The 15,574-nt window shown below is 40.1% G+C and overlaps 2 protein-coding genes and 1 non-coding gene across 3 annotated transcripts; 1 reads left to right on the forward strand and 2 right to left on the reverse strand.

The window, feature by feature from the left end:
• Positions 1-9,013: 9,013 nt before the first annotated feature.
• Positions 9,014-10,000, reverse strand: LOC115666845 (uncharacterized). Its single transcript, XM_030588490.2, has one exon. The coding sequence runs from the start codon at positions 9,998-10,000 to the stop codon at positions 9,014-9,016; it is 987 nt and encodes a 328-aa protein (XP_030444350.2).
• Positions 10,001-10,030: 30 nt separating this feature from the next.
• LOC115666844 (uncharacterized) lies at positions 10,031-15,287 on the reverse strand. The gene is made up of 3 exons (XM_056318654.1): positions 15,148-15,287; positions 10,797-10,911; positions 10,031-10,720 (listed from the first exon to the last, which is right to left on the reverse strand). The coding sequence occupies exons 1-3, from the start codon at positions 15,285-15,287 to the stop codon at positions 10,031-10,033; spliced, it is 945 nt and encodes a 314-aa protein (XP_056174629.1).
• LOC115686576 (small nucleolar RNA snoR77) lies at positions 15,160-15,288 on the forward strand. The gene has a single exon (XR_004006358.1). It is a non-coding gene; the product is annotated as a small nucleolar RNA snoR77 (small nucleolar RNA).
• The last annotated feature ends 286 nt before the right edge of the window (positions 15,289-15,574 follow it).

Here is a 15,574-nt window from a genome sequence, read left to right on the forward strand (position 1 = left end):
GATGATGCAAAAGTACCACGTAGGATTCAAATCCCACAAAAAAAATTAAATTTTCGTTTTGCTCCAAAGTACCGTGGGATCGGGTCGGATCTTTACGAGTCGTTTTCGGATGTCGTCGGACGGCGGAGAGGAGGGGAAGGGTTTTTCGGGAGACTTTCTGCTCGGTGCCACGGATTAGGGTGCGCATGGAATGCATTCCGGAATAAAAATTCTGTTCCGGAATGCATTCCGGAATAGAATGGCGTTTGTTAAAAAATTTCCGGAATGCATTCTGGAGCGATTTTTGCATTCTGGAATAAAAATGTGTTTGTTAAAAATACTTGATTCTAGAATGCATTCTTGATTCCAGAATGCATTCTTGATTCCGGAATGAGCTTTTGGCAAGAAAAAGAGAAGCTACTTTTTGTAGCTTCTTGATTCCGGAATGCATTCTCCCCATTTTCTCACAATTTTTTTTTTTCAGAAAATGCATAAAAATTGAAAATTTCTAGAAAAATTCATAAAAATTTCCAGAAAATAAAAAAAAGTCAGATTTCGGGAAAATATGAAATTTGATGAATTTTTTTAAAAAAAAAAAAAAAAAAATCAAAAATTTCAAAACTTCACAGAATAGCTTAAAACACATGTGGCCACCCACTTTGAGTGAAATTTAAATTCTTTGAGGTGCCCAAAAAAAATCAAAAATTTCAAAACTTCACAAAATGGCTTAAAATACCTGTGGCCACCTACTTTGAGTGAAATTTAAATTTTTTGAGGTGCCCAAAAAAAATAAAAATAATAAAAAAATAAAATTTTTCAAAACTTCACAAAATAGCTTAAAATACCTGTGGCCACCCACTTTGAGTGAAATTTAAATTTTTTGAGGTGCCCAAAAAAATAAAAAATAATAATAAAATTTCAAAACTTCACAGAATGGCTTAGAATATCTGTAGCCACCCACTTTGAGTAAAATTTAAATTTTTTGAGGTGCCCAAAAATAAAAAAAATAAAAAAATTCAAAACTTCACAAAATGGCTTAAAATACTTGTGGCCACCCACTTTGAGTGAAATTTAAATTTTTTTAGGTGCCCAAAAAAAATTAAAAAAAATCAAAAATTTCAAAACTTTACAGAATGGCTTATAATACATGTGGCTACCCACTTTGAGTAAAATTTAAATTTTTTTAGGTGCAAAAAAAAATCAACAAATTAAAACAGATTTCTGTTCCAGAAATCAATTTCTGGAGCAGAATTAGTCATGTTTTACCAAACAGATTTCTCCTCCAGAAATCAATTTCTGGCAAGAATTCCAGAAATCAATTTCTGGCAAGAATTTGATTTCTGGAGCAGAATGGTTACCATTCGCACCCTTAGTTGCCGTCGCCGTCGTTGTGGGACCCTCGCCTCCGTTGCATCTGATTCCTCCTTTTTCTTTTTAGCCTTTAGGGAGCTTTGGCATGACCCCCCGAATTCGGCTCGATCTGTTTCTCTTTTTATTTTATGCGATGCGACTTTAAATACCATATCCGAAAGCTGACACGAGATTAAACGCCTTTCCGTATTTAATCCAATTTATGATACGCCGTACTCGGCCATTTGATGCCCTTTAAGTTTATTCACGTGAATATAAAATTATATATCAAGTTTTTTTTTTGGTCAAATATATCAAGTTGAAAAGGTACATTAATAACGTATAAAGATGTTACGTAAATAAAAATTTAAAAAAGAAACTTGAAGATTGAAATACTTCCAGGGCACTGGGGAAAAAAGATATTTTCTTGGCATCCCTATCGAACATTAAGTATCGGCATATTTAGTATTTTATTCATGCAAAATGTAACTTCTTTTGAAGAATGATAACGAGCAATAAATTTTCAACTAAAATGTGCAACTAGTAACTCTTCATATATATTATTGGGTTAATACCACGAAAAACCTCAAACTGGTATACTTGTGACAATTTTACCTCAAATTAATTTTTTGGCCACAAAAAACCCCAAACTGGTACATTCGTTACAATTTTACCAAAAACTAATATTTTGACCACTAAAAATCCCAAACTGGTACATTTGCAATAAATTTACTCTACATTAATTTCCGTTAAATTAGATTAATACCATAAAAAATCACAAACTGGTACACCTATGAGAAACGAAGAGTAAAACATAAAATCGGCACATCAGTCAACTGCCGCGTGTCATTTAACAAAGCAATTTGACAGTAAAATTTAACGGAAACAAACTGAGGATAAAATTGTCACAGATGTACCAATTTGAGGTTTTTTGTGGCCAAAAAAGTAATTTAAGATAAAATTGTCGGAAGTGTATCAGTTTGAGATTTTTCGTGATATTAACCCTATATTATTGGCTTATAAGTATCACTATTTTTTGTAATTCAGTAACTTCTCTAGGTAATAAGTCAACTCTATGTAATCAAGTAGCTCAAACCTATGCATGAAAAGTAGAAAGTCAAATGGGTGGATAAGATTGGTTTTTAGACCATATTGCAAACGATCGATTCATTTTAACGCATTTAATCCAAATGGAACTATTTATATTTGTATTTACTCTGATTCGACATGACCAATATAATCCATATCCGCCCAATTAACCCATCGGAACTCCTTCACTAAACTTATTGGCATATGTTTTTATGTTAAGTTTTGAAGGCTAAATCCAATCAGATCTTTTTCGTTAATTAAATTGACATTAGCTTCATGTTTTGCAAATAACAAGTTATATTGGAAAAGAAAATCTAGAAGATCTTGTCCAAATATATCACTGCAAAAGCAATTTCTGGAAATTTAACAAATTGAAAATTGAAAAAGGAAAAGGAAGGCATCGTGGTCTTCTTCCTTTGCTTTCGGTCAAAATCGTCTGGTGGCCTTCTTCCTTTCTTGAATGATATAACAAATGGACCCCAGAGGCACTTTTTTATTGAAATGGGTTAGAAAATGGGTCTGCTTCAAGCCCATTCTAGCCCAAATTCAGGTTGGCTTTATTATTATTATTATTTTTTGAGACATTCAAACTCGTAACAACAAATTCAGGAAACCGATAGGCCACCTGACCCATTGAAAACGAGTTCAAAAGTGAGCCTACAACCCATATTGCCAACTCTAACTATAGATCATGTAAATTAAGTCCATCTCTTGCACTTTTATGACTCTATTATCACTTGGCCGGAGAAAACAAAACGAAGGAATAACTATTCAAAATTCTCTTGAATTTTGGTACTATCACACAATCAATCCCAGACTTTTAGAAATCACAGGATACCCAATGAACTTTAGTACGGTTGTAAATAGTCCCTGATTTACATGTTTTGAGCAATTATACCTAAAATAAAATAAAACAACAAATGCAATACACATTATATAGGATTATTGAAAGTTTATATAGAAGAATCCGTCAAGTGATGTCGAATGGACACATAAACTTTTATATAACATGATAATAGGCACATATCTTGATTTCAGGGTGCTTGTGTAAAGAAAAAGTTATGTGGTAGATGTATAGTCCAAAATTTCATCAATAAAAAAAAGTATAACCACTAAATGTGGGAAAAAGGAAATTGTTTCCCCCAAATGTGGGCCTCATGTACTTTTTTATTAATCATCATACACCGATCATAGATTTTTCAATCACGCAAGGAGTTTTAAAATGAAAAATATGTGTACAAGATAGTTGTTGCGTGGTACAAAGATAGATAAGTGTTTTGATCTCGAGATAGCTTGGCGAATAAGCAAATTTCACACGTTGGTGTTACTCAAGTAGTCTTATATATGATCCACGAAGATTGGCCCGCTATGCAATATCGTCCTTGAACTTTTAATTTATTCAATGTGAATCCTAGACAATTGATAAATTTTCAATTTAGTCCCTAGATTATGTGAAAATGACACAAATGAAAGGACTATATTGAACATTTACCAATAGTTTAGGAACCGCATTCAACAAATTAAAAATTCGGGAACGATATTGCAAATCGGATCAAAGTTCAGGGATCACTAGAAGTGTCAAAATGGGTCTTAAACCCATATATGACCCATTTAAAAATAAATGGGTCATATATGGGTCACTTTAATTTTAAAGAGTCAACCTTAAATGGGTTTTAAATTTTAAAGCTTAAAGATAAATGGGTCTAAATGGGTTGAGTTTGGAATCCATGTCCAACTCACCCACTAAACCCATCCATACTCTCTCTCCCTCTTTACAAAAATATTTAAAAAAAATCGAAATTTAATTATTTTTTTCTCTTTTTCTTTTATTTTTTATTTTTTCTTTTCTCTTCTTTGTTTTTCTTTTTTTTTTATTTCGGCTGGTGGTTTGCCACGGCGACCGGCCACCGGGGCGGGACGACCTCGCCGGGAGGCCGGCGAGCTCGAGCTCGCCGGCCTCGGGGCGAGGCTCGAGCCTCGCCGATCCGCGAGCCTCGAGCTCGCCTGATTCTGGCGACCTCGAGGCTCGCCGGCCTCAGGCGCGCTCGACCTCGCCGGATCTGGCGATTTGGAGCCTCGCCCGAGGCTGGCGAGCTCGAGCTTCGCCGGCCTCGGGCGAGGCTCCACCTCGCCAGATCCGGCGAGGTCGAGCTCGCCCGAGGCCGGCGAACTCGAGTCTCGCCAGATCGGCGAGGCTGGAGCCTCGCCTGAGGCCGGCGAGGCCTCGGCCTCGCCAGATCGGCGAGAACGAGTTTCGCCGGCCTCCGGCGAGCTCGTCCTCGCCTGTGGTCGGTCGCCGGCCACGGCGGCCAGTGATCGGCCAAAAATAAAGGAAAAAGAAAAAAAGAAAAAAAGAATTAAAAATTCGATTTTAAAAATAAAAAAATATTAATATTATTAAAATGAATGCACAAAGTAAAATCAAATCAGATTTTATATACCAAATATAGAAAAATATTTTCTAGTTTATTTTCAAGTTTCAGCCAAATGTTAGTAATTTTTTTATTTTCTTGGATAATGACTTTATGGAAAATATTTTCTAGAAATGTTGCATTTTTCGTAAAACAAACAGAACCTCAATTTTAAAAAAAATTATAAAAATTTTTCACTAGCTTTGTATTGCATAAAATGTTTTAGCAGTATAATTTAAAAAAAAATCATAAGAAACAAGTATTCCTAGATTATGTTAAATATAAAAGTGTTTTAGCAATATGGGTCGGGTCGAGTATGGGTTGGGTATGGGTCGGGTCGGGTATGGGTCAGGATATTTACACTATGAATAAATGGGTCATAAACGGGTTAATGGGTCAATTTGGATCCGTTCATTTATGACCCGACCCAAACTCGACCCGACCCACCCGTTTAACAGGTATAGGGATCACATTGCACAAATTAAAAATCCAATGACAACATTGCATATTGGACCAAAGTTCATTGATTATTTATGTTGGTATCCCTTTTTCTGAACTAGTAAAATTTGAGCGCATATTTACACGTTCATGTCGTGAGAATAAAGAGAGGGGTTCATAAGGGGGAGTGACGGAGTTAAGAGTGAGCGAGGAAGAAACAGGGGTCGTTGGAAAGTGCATATGTGTCGCGATCTGACCTTATTGGCTTCGGACATGGGATCGCGCGGCACCTAACGCAGCAGGCCAGCCTTCCTTTCCAAAGATGGAACTCGTGTTTTTGTATTGTCAAACACCCCACTGTCACTAATTGTCCCACATCACCCTTTAACTAGGGCATCTCGTTTTTTGAGTATGGTATGTGTTTCAATTCAAGTTTGGCTTATGGTAGCAATCATCGGGAGAATGACCATCAACTCCATACCAGTTTGTGGACGGTCGGCTACCCCCACTATCCGGTCATCTTCTACATAGATTCCTCTTATTATGTGATTTCTAACACAAACTCCCTGGCATTACTCCCACAATCCAATTATATCATCCACCTCACAACCCCTACGCTTCTTCCGCTATTAAGGAACTCACTTCCGTGCCTTGATGGAATGGGGAAAAGTCGGAATTGCGACGATACGCAACACCTTTTCAAATAAAAGCACTTTCACGTCTTTTTATTGCTAAGTGAGTTAAAAGATTTCTAAGGGTTAAAAAATGAAAATACATTACAAATTTCGATTAATGCAATCACTTCTTTAAAAGAGAAACAACTTTATTCGATTTATGCAATCGCATCCTTCTTTGACACTTTGCTAAAGTTGTCACATGAAGCCCCCATTCGAATTACATAGACATTATTAGGCTCGTGATTTTGTGATGTTGTTATGTTCTATCTAAGCGAAGGCATTTAATCGGGCTTTTATATAACTTTTAAAGGGGTAGAAACCCATGATTCGCATAGATCGGCACAAGCCGTAAATGATATTGGTTACGTGAGGGACTTCTATCATATCTAAGAGACAGATTTTCCAATCGTAACTCATAATAATCATGTGTATTTCGTCGCAACTCTAATACAAAATATCGTGACGGCACAAAAACATTTACCTATGGCTAAGAAATATAATTTTGAGATCCGACAGTTATAAATTCCTCGCGAGGAACGATTGTAAAAGAAAATCCTCTGCTTAATTACTTAATTGTTGATGGGATATAGAAAGGAATCTTTCTCAAATATTTGCAGGATATCATACTGATAAGTATCATCATAATTGAAAGATTTAGGTATAAAGTCACATTCTCAAGTCCCTAAAACAATACCGACAAAAGAGTACCAAATGAGGAAATGATCTGAATTGTATCTTCTGATCATGGTGCATGTACCGACCCAGATTAGAAAATTTCCATTTTGCCAATAAATTTTTAAAAAAAAGATTAGACAAATTTTGAAAGAATTCATTATATAGCTTTGGTTTTTCCTTTTCATATCATCATTTCGTCAAGGCATGGATTTGTACCATTCAAGGAATTAGGTTACATGTCAATTGTGGCCAACTAATCTCCATGTCTTTGTACTCATGCTACTAATGCAATCAGCGCCTTGAAAATGGGCTCGAGAAGGATTGTTTTGAATGAAAATCATGCTTGACAGCTTGTGAAGTAGTCTGTGAAGTATTACGGTTCTACGTCTTACTCGACCAACATCGAATGAACCCCACAGCACCTCGGCGGCGCTTGACTATGGCAAAAAGAAACTCTTAATCACACACACAAGCAGAGAGAGAGAGAGAGAGAGAGAGAGAGAGAGAGAGAGAGAGAGAGAGAGAGAGAGAGAGAGATTCTGTGACCTTCAGTGTAGAAACTCTTCAATCTCTTCATTTACTTTTGTTTGGCTACTCTCATGTGTACGTCTACTTGAAGAACATTAAGGTTCAGTACTACCATAATCCACATCACAACCTGTGGCTTGTGCTGCTTGAAGAACCAGTATCCTCCCAGTGCCCTCTACTGCTGCTCTCATCTCTTCATCTTCCTTCGGGTCGGCTTCTTCGGTTGCAGTCGTTGCTTTCATTTACTTCCACAGCTTTATAGGCTAACAGACAAAACGCCGTGAACTCAAGCAGACATCAACAGAAGTCTAAACAAAAGCCAATTGTTACCAAGGAGAAATGCCAGAGAATTCATAATGAAAAGAGCAGGGCAGAGCACACTCCCCATTAACTTTGCCTTAACCAAAAAAAAAAAAAATGGTAGGAAAGGAACCACATAGCAAGAAATCACATCACACCAATGGCATCATTTGCCTTGTCCAGAAAAGTTCCATTTGTACTTTGAGTAGGATACAATAAGAGATGACACCATTCTCGGAGAGAAAAAAAGGAAAGAAAGCACAATATCAAGATTAAAAAACCTATAGAGCATGCAATGCAATGATACACAAGCATAGAGGGCCTCCATAAAACGAACGAGAAAGATCTCCAAGAATGACATTCCTGGTTTATTGGTTGCACTAACAGATTGACAAATTCATTAGTTGCAACTATACAAATTGATTATAGTAATACATGTGCTCCAGAAGCAAAAAGCCATCTCTATTCACAACTTCATCATTCTGTCTATAGTTGGATGCTTCTTAAGTGACATAATCATATACCTCAGAAATAAAAATGCAAGTTCAGATCCACAAATATATATGATTTCAGATATTCTGTTTCCTCATCGTAATACATTAACCTATAAGCTCATCAATAGGGGTGTAATCGAGTCGAGTCGAGTCGAGCAAATACCATGCAAAGCTCGAACTCAACTTGATTAACAAACTTACAACTCTGAAGTACCAGTTTTAAGGCTTCAACTTGGCTTTGGAAAGATACCCGGCATGCTCGAAGTCAGATTCAACTGACCTATAATACTGTCAAACTAACATGCTCAAATCTCAGACAGGAAAAGTAAATCTGATCTCAAAATAAATATAAAATAAAAAAACAAAAATATCCTTGTCTTCTCTTCAATACCGTGCCTATCCCAACTCCAAAGTCTTGGGCTTTGTTCATTGTGTCCCCATTCAAACAAGAAATCAAACTTTCTCTATTGATACATATAGCCAACGGTCCAATCAAAACAAATCTGAGAGTAAAACAAAAGGAAAGAAAAACTCAAGCCTGAATCTTTGAACTTAAAGAGATTCAACAGAGTAGAATTTCAAAATCTATGAAAACCGATGTGCTACTGTTAAGAAATCGTAGGAAAAGCAGAGCTATGACAACCAGAAAAATAGAGCCAAAAACGAAGAAATGACTAAAAAATCTTCCCAAAACGAATTTATTATTTCATGTATATACTGGGGAATACTATAGGCTATGTCGCTGCATCTAACAAATGAATTGAGAGAGAATATCATGGTTAGTGGAAGAAGATATATAAGTCAAAACAAAAGATACAAGAATTTAACTCAAGTCACAGGCCAAAGAAAATCCTACTTAAAAGGAGTAAAGTTGTGAAAGAAGTTAGATTTCATTATCGTGGTCCTTAATGTAACAAGACTAATTTATATTCAAAGATGGAATAACCAACCAAGAACTTGAAGTTGAATATTCACCTAGCCACTGTTTTGTTTTTATAAGTACAATCCTATAAGAATGGCACATTATCTACTTTACAACAACAAAACATGTGAGTAGTACAAAATTAGAAACCTAAAACTGTTGTATACTAGTCACTCTTCCTTCTTTGCAAGTGGTCTTATTATAATGTCCAGTTTGGTTACACCGATTGCAATGGACGGTATGTTTCTTGCAATTGAATTCCTCCACACATAATCTTTTCTTTTCTGGACGTCCTGGTGGTCGACGGAACTTGGGTGGTCGGACAACTTGAGTGCCATCAGCCTGCGGGGCATCACCTGGTTTTCTCCACTCAATTTTTCCAGGAATTGGGTACATTTCTTGTGCATATGTTTCACGGTAACTAGCAATGGTAAGACAATTTTCTGTGAAGGCATACACATTCTTTTGACATGAAACGAGAGCTGCCACGGCATGTGAGCAGGGAATTCCATAGAGTTGCCAATCACGACAGGAACAGGAACGCATACCAATATTCACAATGTCTGATCTCTCAGTGGACAAAACCTCGAATTCTACTTCATCCGAACGGAGGACTTTATAAGTAGAGGATAGGGCAATTGCTTCTACTATGAGCTTTTCCGGTGAAGGGGCAAGTACAGAAAACCAAGAACTACTCCTCAATCGCCTTTCCTCAAACTCAATCATCAGTTTAGCATGAATCTGTTCGATTACCTGAATAAGAGGCAACTCCTGAGCTTCTAGAATCCACCTTTTCAGTTCCTCAATATTTGAAGAGAGATGACCATAACGTATTCCTTCATAGCATACTGAAGCCCAGTGCTGAGGAGGGAATAGATGCAACCAATTGGCAGCATCAGAAGAGATATCTTCGATTTCAGCCATCTTTTCCTTGAAAACTATTGTAGTTGTGGCATATGCAGCTTTCCAAAGAAGATGGACGAGCCTCATATTCTTAAACTCTTTCCCAATCTTTTCACTAAGATAGTGCACACAAAATGCGTGGGTTGAAGTTGGGAATTTCTCTCTCACAGCATCCACAATGCTCTTTTGTCCATATGACAAAAATGTGACCTTAGGTATAGTCTTAGTGTTCATCTCTAGTGCTGAGTACAACTCTGACAGAAACTACATCCAACTTTCATCATTTTCTACGTCAGCGATACCAAAGGCCAGTGGAAACAAACCCCCATCAGCATCAAAAGAAGTAGCTGAAAGCAAGGTCCCAAGGTACTTGCTTTTGAGCTGGATTCCTCCAAGTCCAACAATGGGCAAGCAACCGTTAAGGAATCCACATATGGATCCATAGAAAGAAACAAAGAGCCCATGAAAGCGATTATCAGCACCAGTTGTAAATACTTTGGCGACACTTCCAGGGTTAGTCCTCTTTATTTGTTCACAATATGCAGGAAGCAAGCAATATCCGTCTTCAGAAGAGCCATAAATCGCTGCAAGCCCTCTTTCCTTTGCACGCCAAGCTTGTTTATAAGATATCTTTATCCCATACTGTTTATAGATGTCATGCAATATATCTTTTGGCTTGTAATTTATGTCACTCCTCAACCTTTCATCTATAAAGCTCACTATCCAATCTATTGAAGCTTGATGGTGACCGTCGTGAGCATTTCTTCCACAAGTGTGGGTTCCTTCAAGGCTTCTAATAGTGAAGGTTGGGGCATTGGAAAGCTTCACAGCACGTATTCGCCACGGACAACCTTCTGATGCACACTTTGCAAAGTATCGTATCAGATCACTTTTGATGATGCGAAGCTCGAAGTGTTGTGCAATTGCAGCTTCCTTAATGGCATTCCTAAATGCCTTGACATCAGTGAATTCTTGACCAACAACAAAATTATGTTCTTCCACTCAGTCGCTAGAAGATATGGATAAGTACATTCCTTGAGCAAAATGAGCAGCCATCCAACTTTCCCCTTCCATGAATAAAAGATCCCATTATTAGATTGATGACTCTACATAATCCAGCAATCTGAACAACGATCTGAAGAATCCTGCAAGTGTACAATTAACTTGATTAAAGATACAACTTGGCAAGGAAAAGCGTTAAGTTACAGCTAGCTAAATCTTACGTCCATCTTGTGAAACAAATTCATATTTAGTTACAAGGCCAAAATATAACTAAGGAAGTTGTACTGTGTTTTAAGAAGCCAAGCACATATGGTCCTGATACATAACAAAGGGCATGCAATTAGGCCAGAATTTGAACTCAGATATAAGTGATACATGGTAAACCCTGATGTACCAAAATGAAGGACTATCTACAGATAACATTAATCAAGAAGTGGGGCCAAAGGCACCTTTCTACATCAATAATCAATTGCATATCATTAATTGATGGCTCCCCAGTGCATATACAGTTCCTTATTAGATGTCATCAATACGTAATGCATTATTTCAATCCAGATCATCTTGCCAGTATCATTCCAAAATTGCAAGATAGTTCTATCCAAAAAACCTAAATATACGAATTCTTTGGCCTCTACATACTGAAAGACACTCTCATTTTCAGAGCATCACCGCACTGGAGAACAAAATTAGCATTGATGCACAATGAACCAAAACGACAAAATTCATTTAATTCGGACAAACATCTGTTCTTTATAAGTGTATATTTAGGAAGAAATGGCAGCTTTGATCTTGAACATTTCAAGATGGAGGAATGTAACAAGTTTGATTATTCCCAAAGAGAAAGAAAGTAACAAGTTGAGGCACGACATTGGACATCTATTCCCCACTTGGATTGCGCAATACTTTGGGCTATGCCGTTAGATATAACAAATGAATGGAAAAAAATTATAACTGTTGGTGGAAGAACATATACAAGACAGGGATCCAAGATTTCAACTGGGTACTTACCTTATGCATTAGATGCACAGACAAAATAAACTTCAGATTGAGAAAGACAAAAGAAAAACAATAGGCGAAAGTGTGAAGAGAGAGAGAGAGAGAGAGAGAGAGAGAGAGAGACGACTTTTTTTCATTAGGGCAAGAAACAACCTTCTTGAAAGGGGTTAAGTTTCAAAAACTCTTAGATTTCATGGTCATGGTTCTACCAAGACAAAATTAAGATGAGGAACAGATCTTTGGAAGCTCTACTATGCTACCGAGCCACTCGACTCAAGTAATTATTAGCTCGAAACTCTGCTCAAGAAGCTACTCAAGTAGCTCCAGCTCGAAAATGGTTGAGTTGAGTTCCACATATAGGTGAGTCAAGCTTGAGTATTTGGAGAACAAAGTTCAAGTAGCCCGCAAGTAGATTAACTCATTCACACCCCTACTCATCAACCAACTCACAAACGGGATTAGGCATTACAGCTGGTACCGATCCAACGACGTTCGCTTATAAAACAAGAAGTCACTAGCCTCTGCAATCTAAACAGCTGAACTATGTTCAGGCTACATAGAATATGGACTTCAGGATTAGAACAGAAGAAGATCATTCAAAAGAAGCTTCAAGACAAAACATCCAAAGACTTTCAATCTTTTCTTTCTCCCTAGGAACTATTACAGAAAGGCCAATAGCCATCCAACGTCAACTTCAACAATCTTGACGTTCAATTAATACTGCACAATCACTTTCTTGTAATATCTCACAACTCAACATCATGGGAACACAACCACAACATTGTACCCCATTCACAGAGCCTACATAAAACAAACTGAACGACACAGAACACGCTAGGAATCCGAAGCATAACAAAAGCCTCCGAATTTCAATCTACTTCGCTTTCTTAACAATTACCCATGATTCAAAGGGAGAACAAAATAGCAACTCACCCATCAAACCAACCGATCAGCTTGGAAAGAGCAAGAATTGAAGGATCCAAACAGTCCCTCTTTGGTTCCTTCCCGTTGCACAGAAAACCCGAGTCTCAATTTCCGGCGCGTTTGCTTTCGAATCTTAAAGAATCCTCAGGGTCATTTCTCGAAATCTACGGATGGGTCGCAAGCTTGACGACCCGTGCGGGAAGAGGGGATGAGGAAAACCGAGCATGCATGACAGAAGGTTTCTCTCGTTTCGGGTTTTGTTATCCTAGTACCTCAACTATTATTTTCAATTTCAACAATGAAAAAGCACTGAAACATTTGATTTTCTTGGGTTTGGTTATTATCCGTTTGCAAATAAGATAAATTTCTTTTTATGATATTGGAAAAAATTCTGAAACATACTTTTTGAAAAAGACTCGTGTCCAACTTGAGGATTATATTTCGAAGCTGAGATCTCAAATTTAGACAGCTGAAGAATATGATTCGGGTCTCGAGTTGAATATGCTTTTTCAGTAGTTTCATAATCGAGACTCTCGAGTTGGTAGTGATAGAAACCTATCATGTATTTATATTTATCCATCCCCACTCATAACATTTGATCCATAATCACTGAAAACCTATTCGTCGACTCCGCATTTGCGTCACTTGATTAGAAAAATTTTACAAGTTTAGAAGTTCATTGCAAATCATTCTTTTTCTGCAAAACGAACGGAGCCTTTGCAAAAATTATGTTTGTGATTTATAATTTTAGGGAAAAAACCACCAAAAACCCCAAACTTTGCCATCTGTGACACATTTACTCCGAACTTTTTTTTGTGACACCAAAAACCCCGAACTTTGCTTTTTGTGACACATTTACCCCAATGTATTTAGTCCATGGGCATTTTCGTCTTTTTTGCTTTTTCTTTTTTCTTTTTTTTCCTTTCCGGCGAGGGGGGGCCTCGCCGGATTCGGCCAAGGCTGCCCATCGCCGGATCCGGCGAGGGGGCCCCGCCGGCGTCGAGCGAGGGCGGCCCTTGCCGGATCCGGCGAGGGCGGCCTCGCCGGCTGTCGGCGAGGTTCGCCCTCGCTGGGACGAGCGAGGGCGGCCCTCGCCGACTCGAAGCGAGGTCGACCCTCGCCGGCGTCGGCGAGGGTCGACCTCGCTCGAGCTCGGGCGAGGGCCGCCTCGCTCGCGCAGCGAGGGCGACTCTCGCGGCGTCTGGGCGAGGTCCGCCTCGCCCGGGCGAGTGAGGGCGGCTCCGCCCGATCCGGCGAGGTCGACCCTCGCCGGCCCGAGCGAGGGCGGCCCTCGCCAGATCCGGCGAGGGGCCGCTCGCCGGCGTCGGCGAGGTTCGCCTCGCCTCGGCGAGCGAGGCGCGACCTCGCCGACGCCGGCGAGGGTCGCCCTCGCTCGGGCGAGCGAGGGCGGCCTCGCCGACTCAGCGAGGTCGACCTCGCCCGACGCCGGCGAGGGTCGACCTCGCTCGAGTCGGGCGAGGGCCCTCCTCGCTCGCGCGAGGGCGAACCTCGCCCGACGCCGGCGAGGGCCGCCTCGCGGATCGGCGAGGGCCGCCCTCGCTGACGCGGCGAGGCCCCCTCGCCGGATCCGCGATGGGCGCCCTCGCCGGATCCGGCGAGCCCCTCACGAAAGGAAAAAAAAGAAAAAAAAGAAAAAGAGAAAAGACGAAATGCCCATGGACTAAATACATTAGAGTAAATGTCACAAAAAGAAAGTGGAGGCCATAAAAAAGTTCGTGATAAATGTGCACATGACAAAGTTTGGGATTTTTGGTGGTTTTTTCCCTAAAAAGAAAAAGGAAAATTCGTTGTTTCGCATCGTAAAATTTCCTCAACTCAATTTTCTCCCCCCCCCCCTCCCTCCCTCCCTCCCTCCCTCCCTCCTTTTTCCAACCAACTGACCCGACACGTCGAGTCCCGGTTTACGACCCGACCCGACCCGACCCGACCCGACCTCGGGCCCGGTCCGGATCCCCCGAGTGCCTGTATAAATAGCCCTCCGTTCTCCTCCTCCTCCTGTGTCTCTCGCTCTAGGGTTTTGCAGCGCGGCGGATTTACTCCTCCTCCTCCTCTTCAAGATCGGCTGCGAGCGCGAGCTTCGATGCCTTTTCGCTGGTTCGTTCGATTCTTTTTTCTCTTTTTCACCGGGTGATTCCACAATCGATGGTGGTGGTGGTGGGTGGGGAGCTGAAGTTTGCCTCTTGGGCTGAATCAAAATTCGCCAGTGCCTTCGAGATGAATACAGCTCCTAAACCGAAGATACACACAACCTTCGCTCCCCCCCGATCGTCGTTCGCTACGATTCGTTTGCTCTGGCGGATTTCTTGGGGGGAGGAAGGCTGACATGCTCGCACGCAAAACGCACCCACTCCCTTCTTCTGAAATCTCCGTTTTAATTTTTCGTATTTTGTTTGTTTTGGGTTTCGGGTTTTGGGTTTTTGTTTGGGGAGGGAACAAACGAGCGGTGATTCAGGCAGCCTCTCTGGTACGGCGGTGCGCCGAGAGGGGCGTTTAACTGCTCGGACATCGATGCCTTTCGCTCTTCAGACTCGCTGAGACAGCCATGTCTCTGAAGCCGGTCTAGTAAGCCCAAGTACATCCTCGGAGATACAAACAAAAAGCTGGCCGCAAGTTTCTCGGACCCGAGGCTAACGTTTTACCCGATCGAATGGGATCTGTTCTCGCGTCTTTTCCTGGGAATTTTCGACCCCCTACATGTTTGAGAAAATGTCGTTTCCTTGCTTCTTCTCCTGGCCTGAAATCTGGACGCAAAAGTTTTCCGGTCATCTCCGATCTTGTCATGGAGGGTGATTTCCGATTTGGGATTTCGCGTTTTCTGCGAGCGATTCCTGAATTATTTGCCCTGTATTTTCTCTTCTTTTGCAT

This window comes from Syzygium oleosum, unplaced genomic scaffold, assembly GCF_021117445.2.
Source record: "Syzygium oleosum isolate NSW1041296 unplaced genomic scaffold, Sole_v2.1 Sole_v2.16, whole genome shotgun sequence".
Classification (NCBI taxonomy): Eukaryota; Viridiplantae; Streptophyta; class Magnoliopsida; order Myrtales; family Myrtaceae; genus Syzygium; species Syzygium oleosum.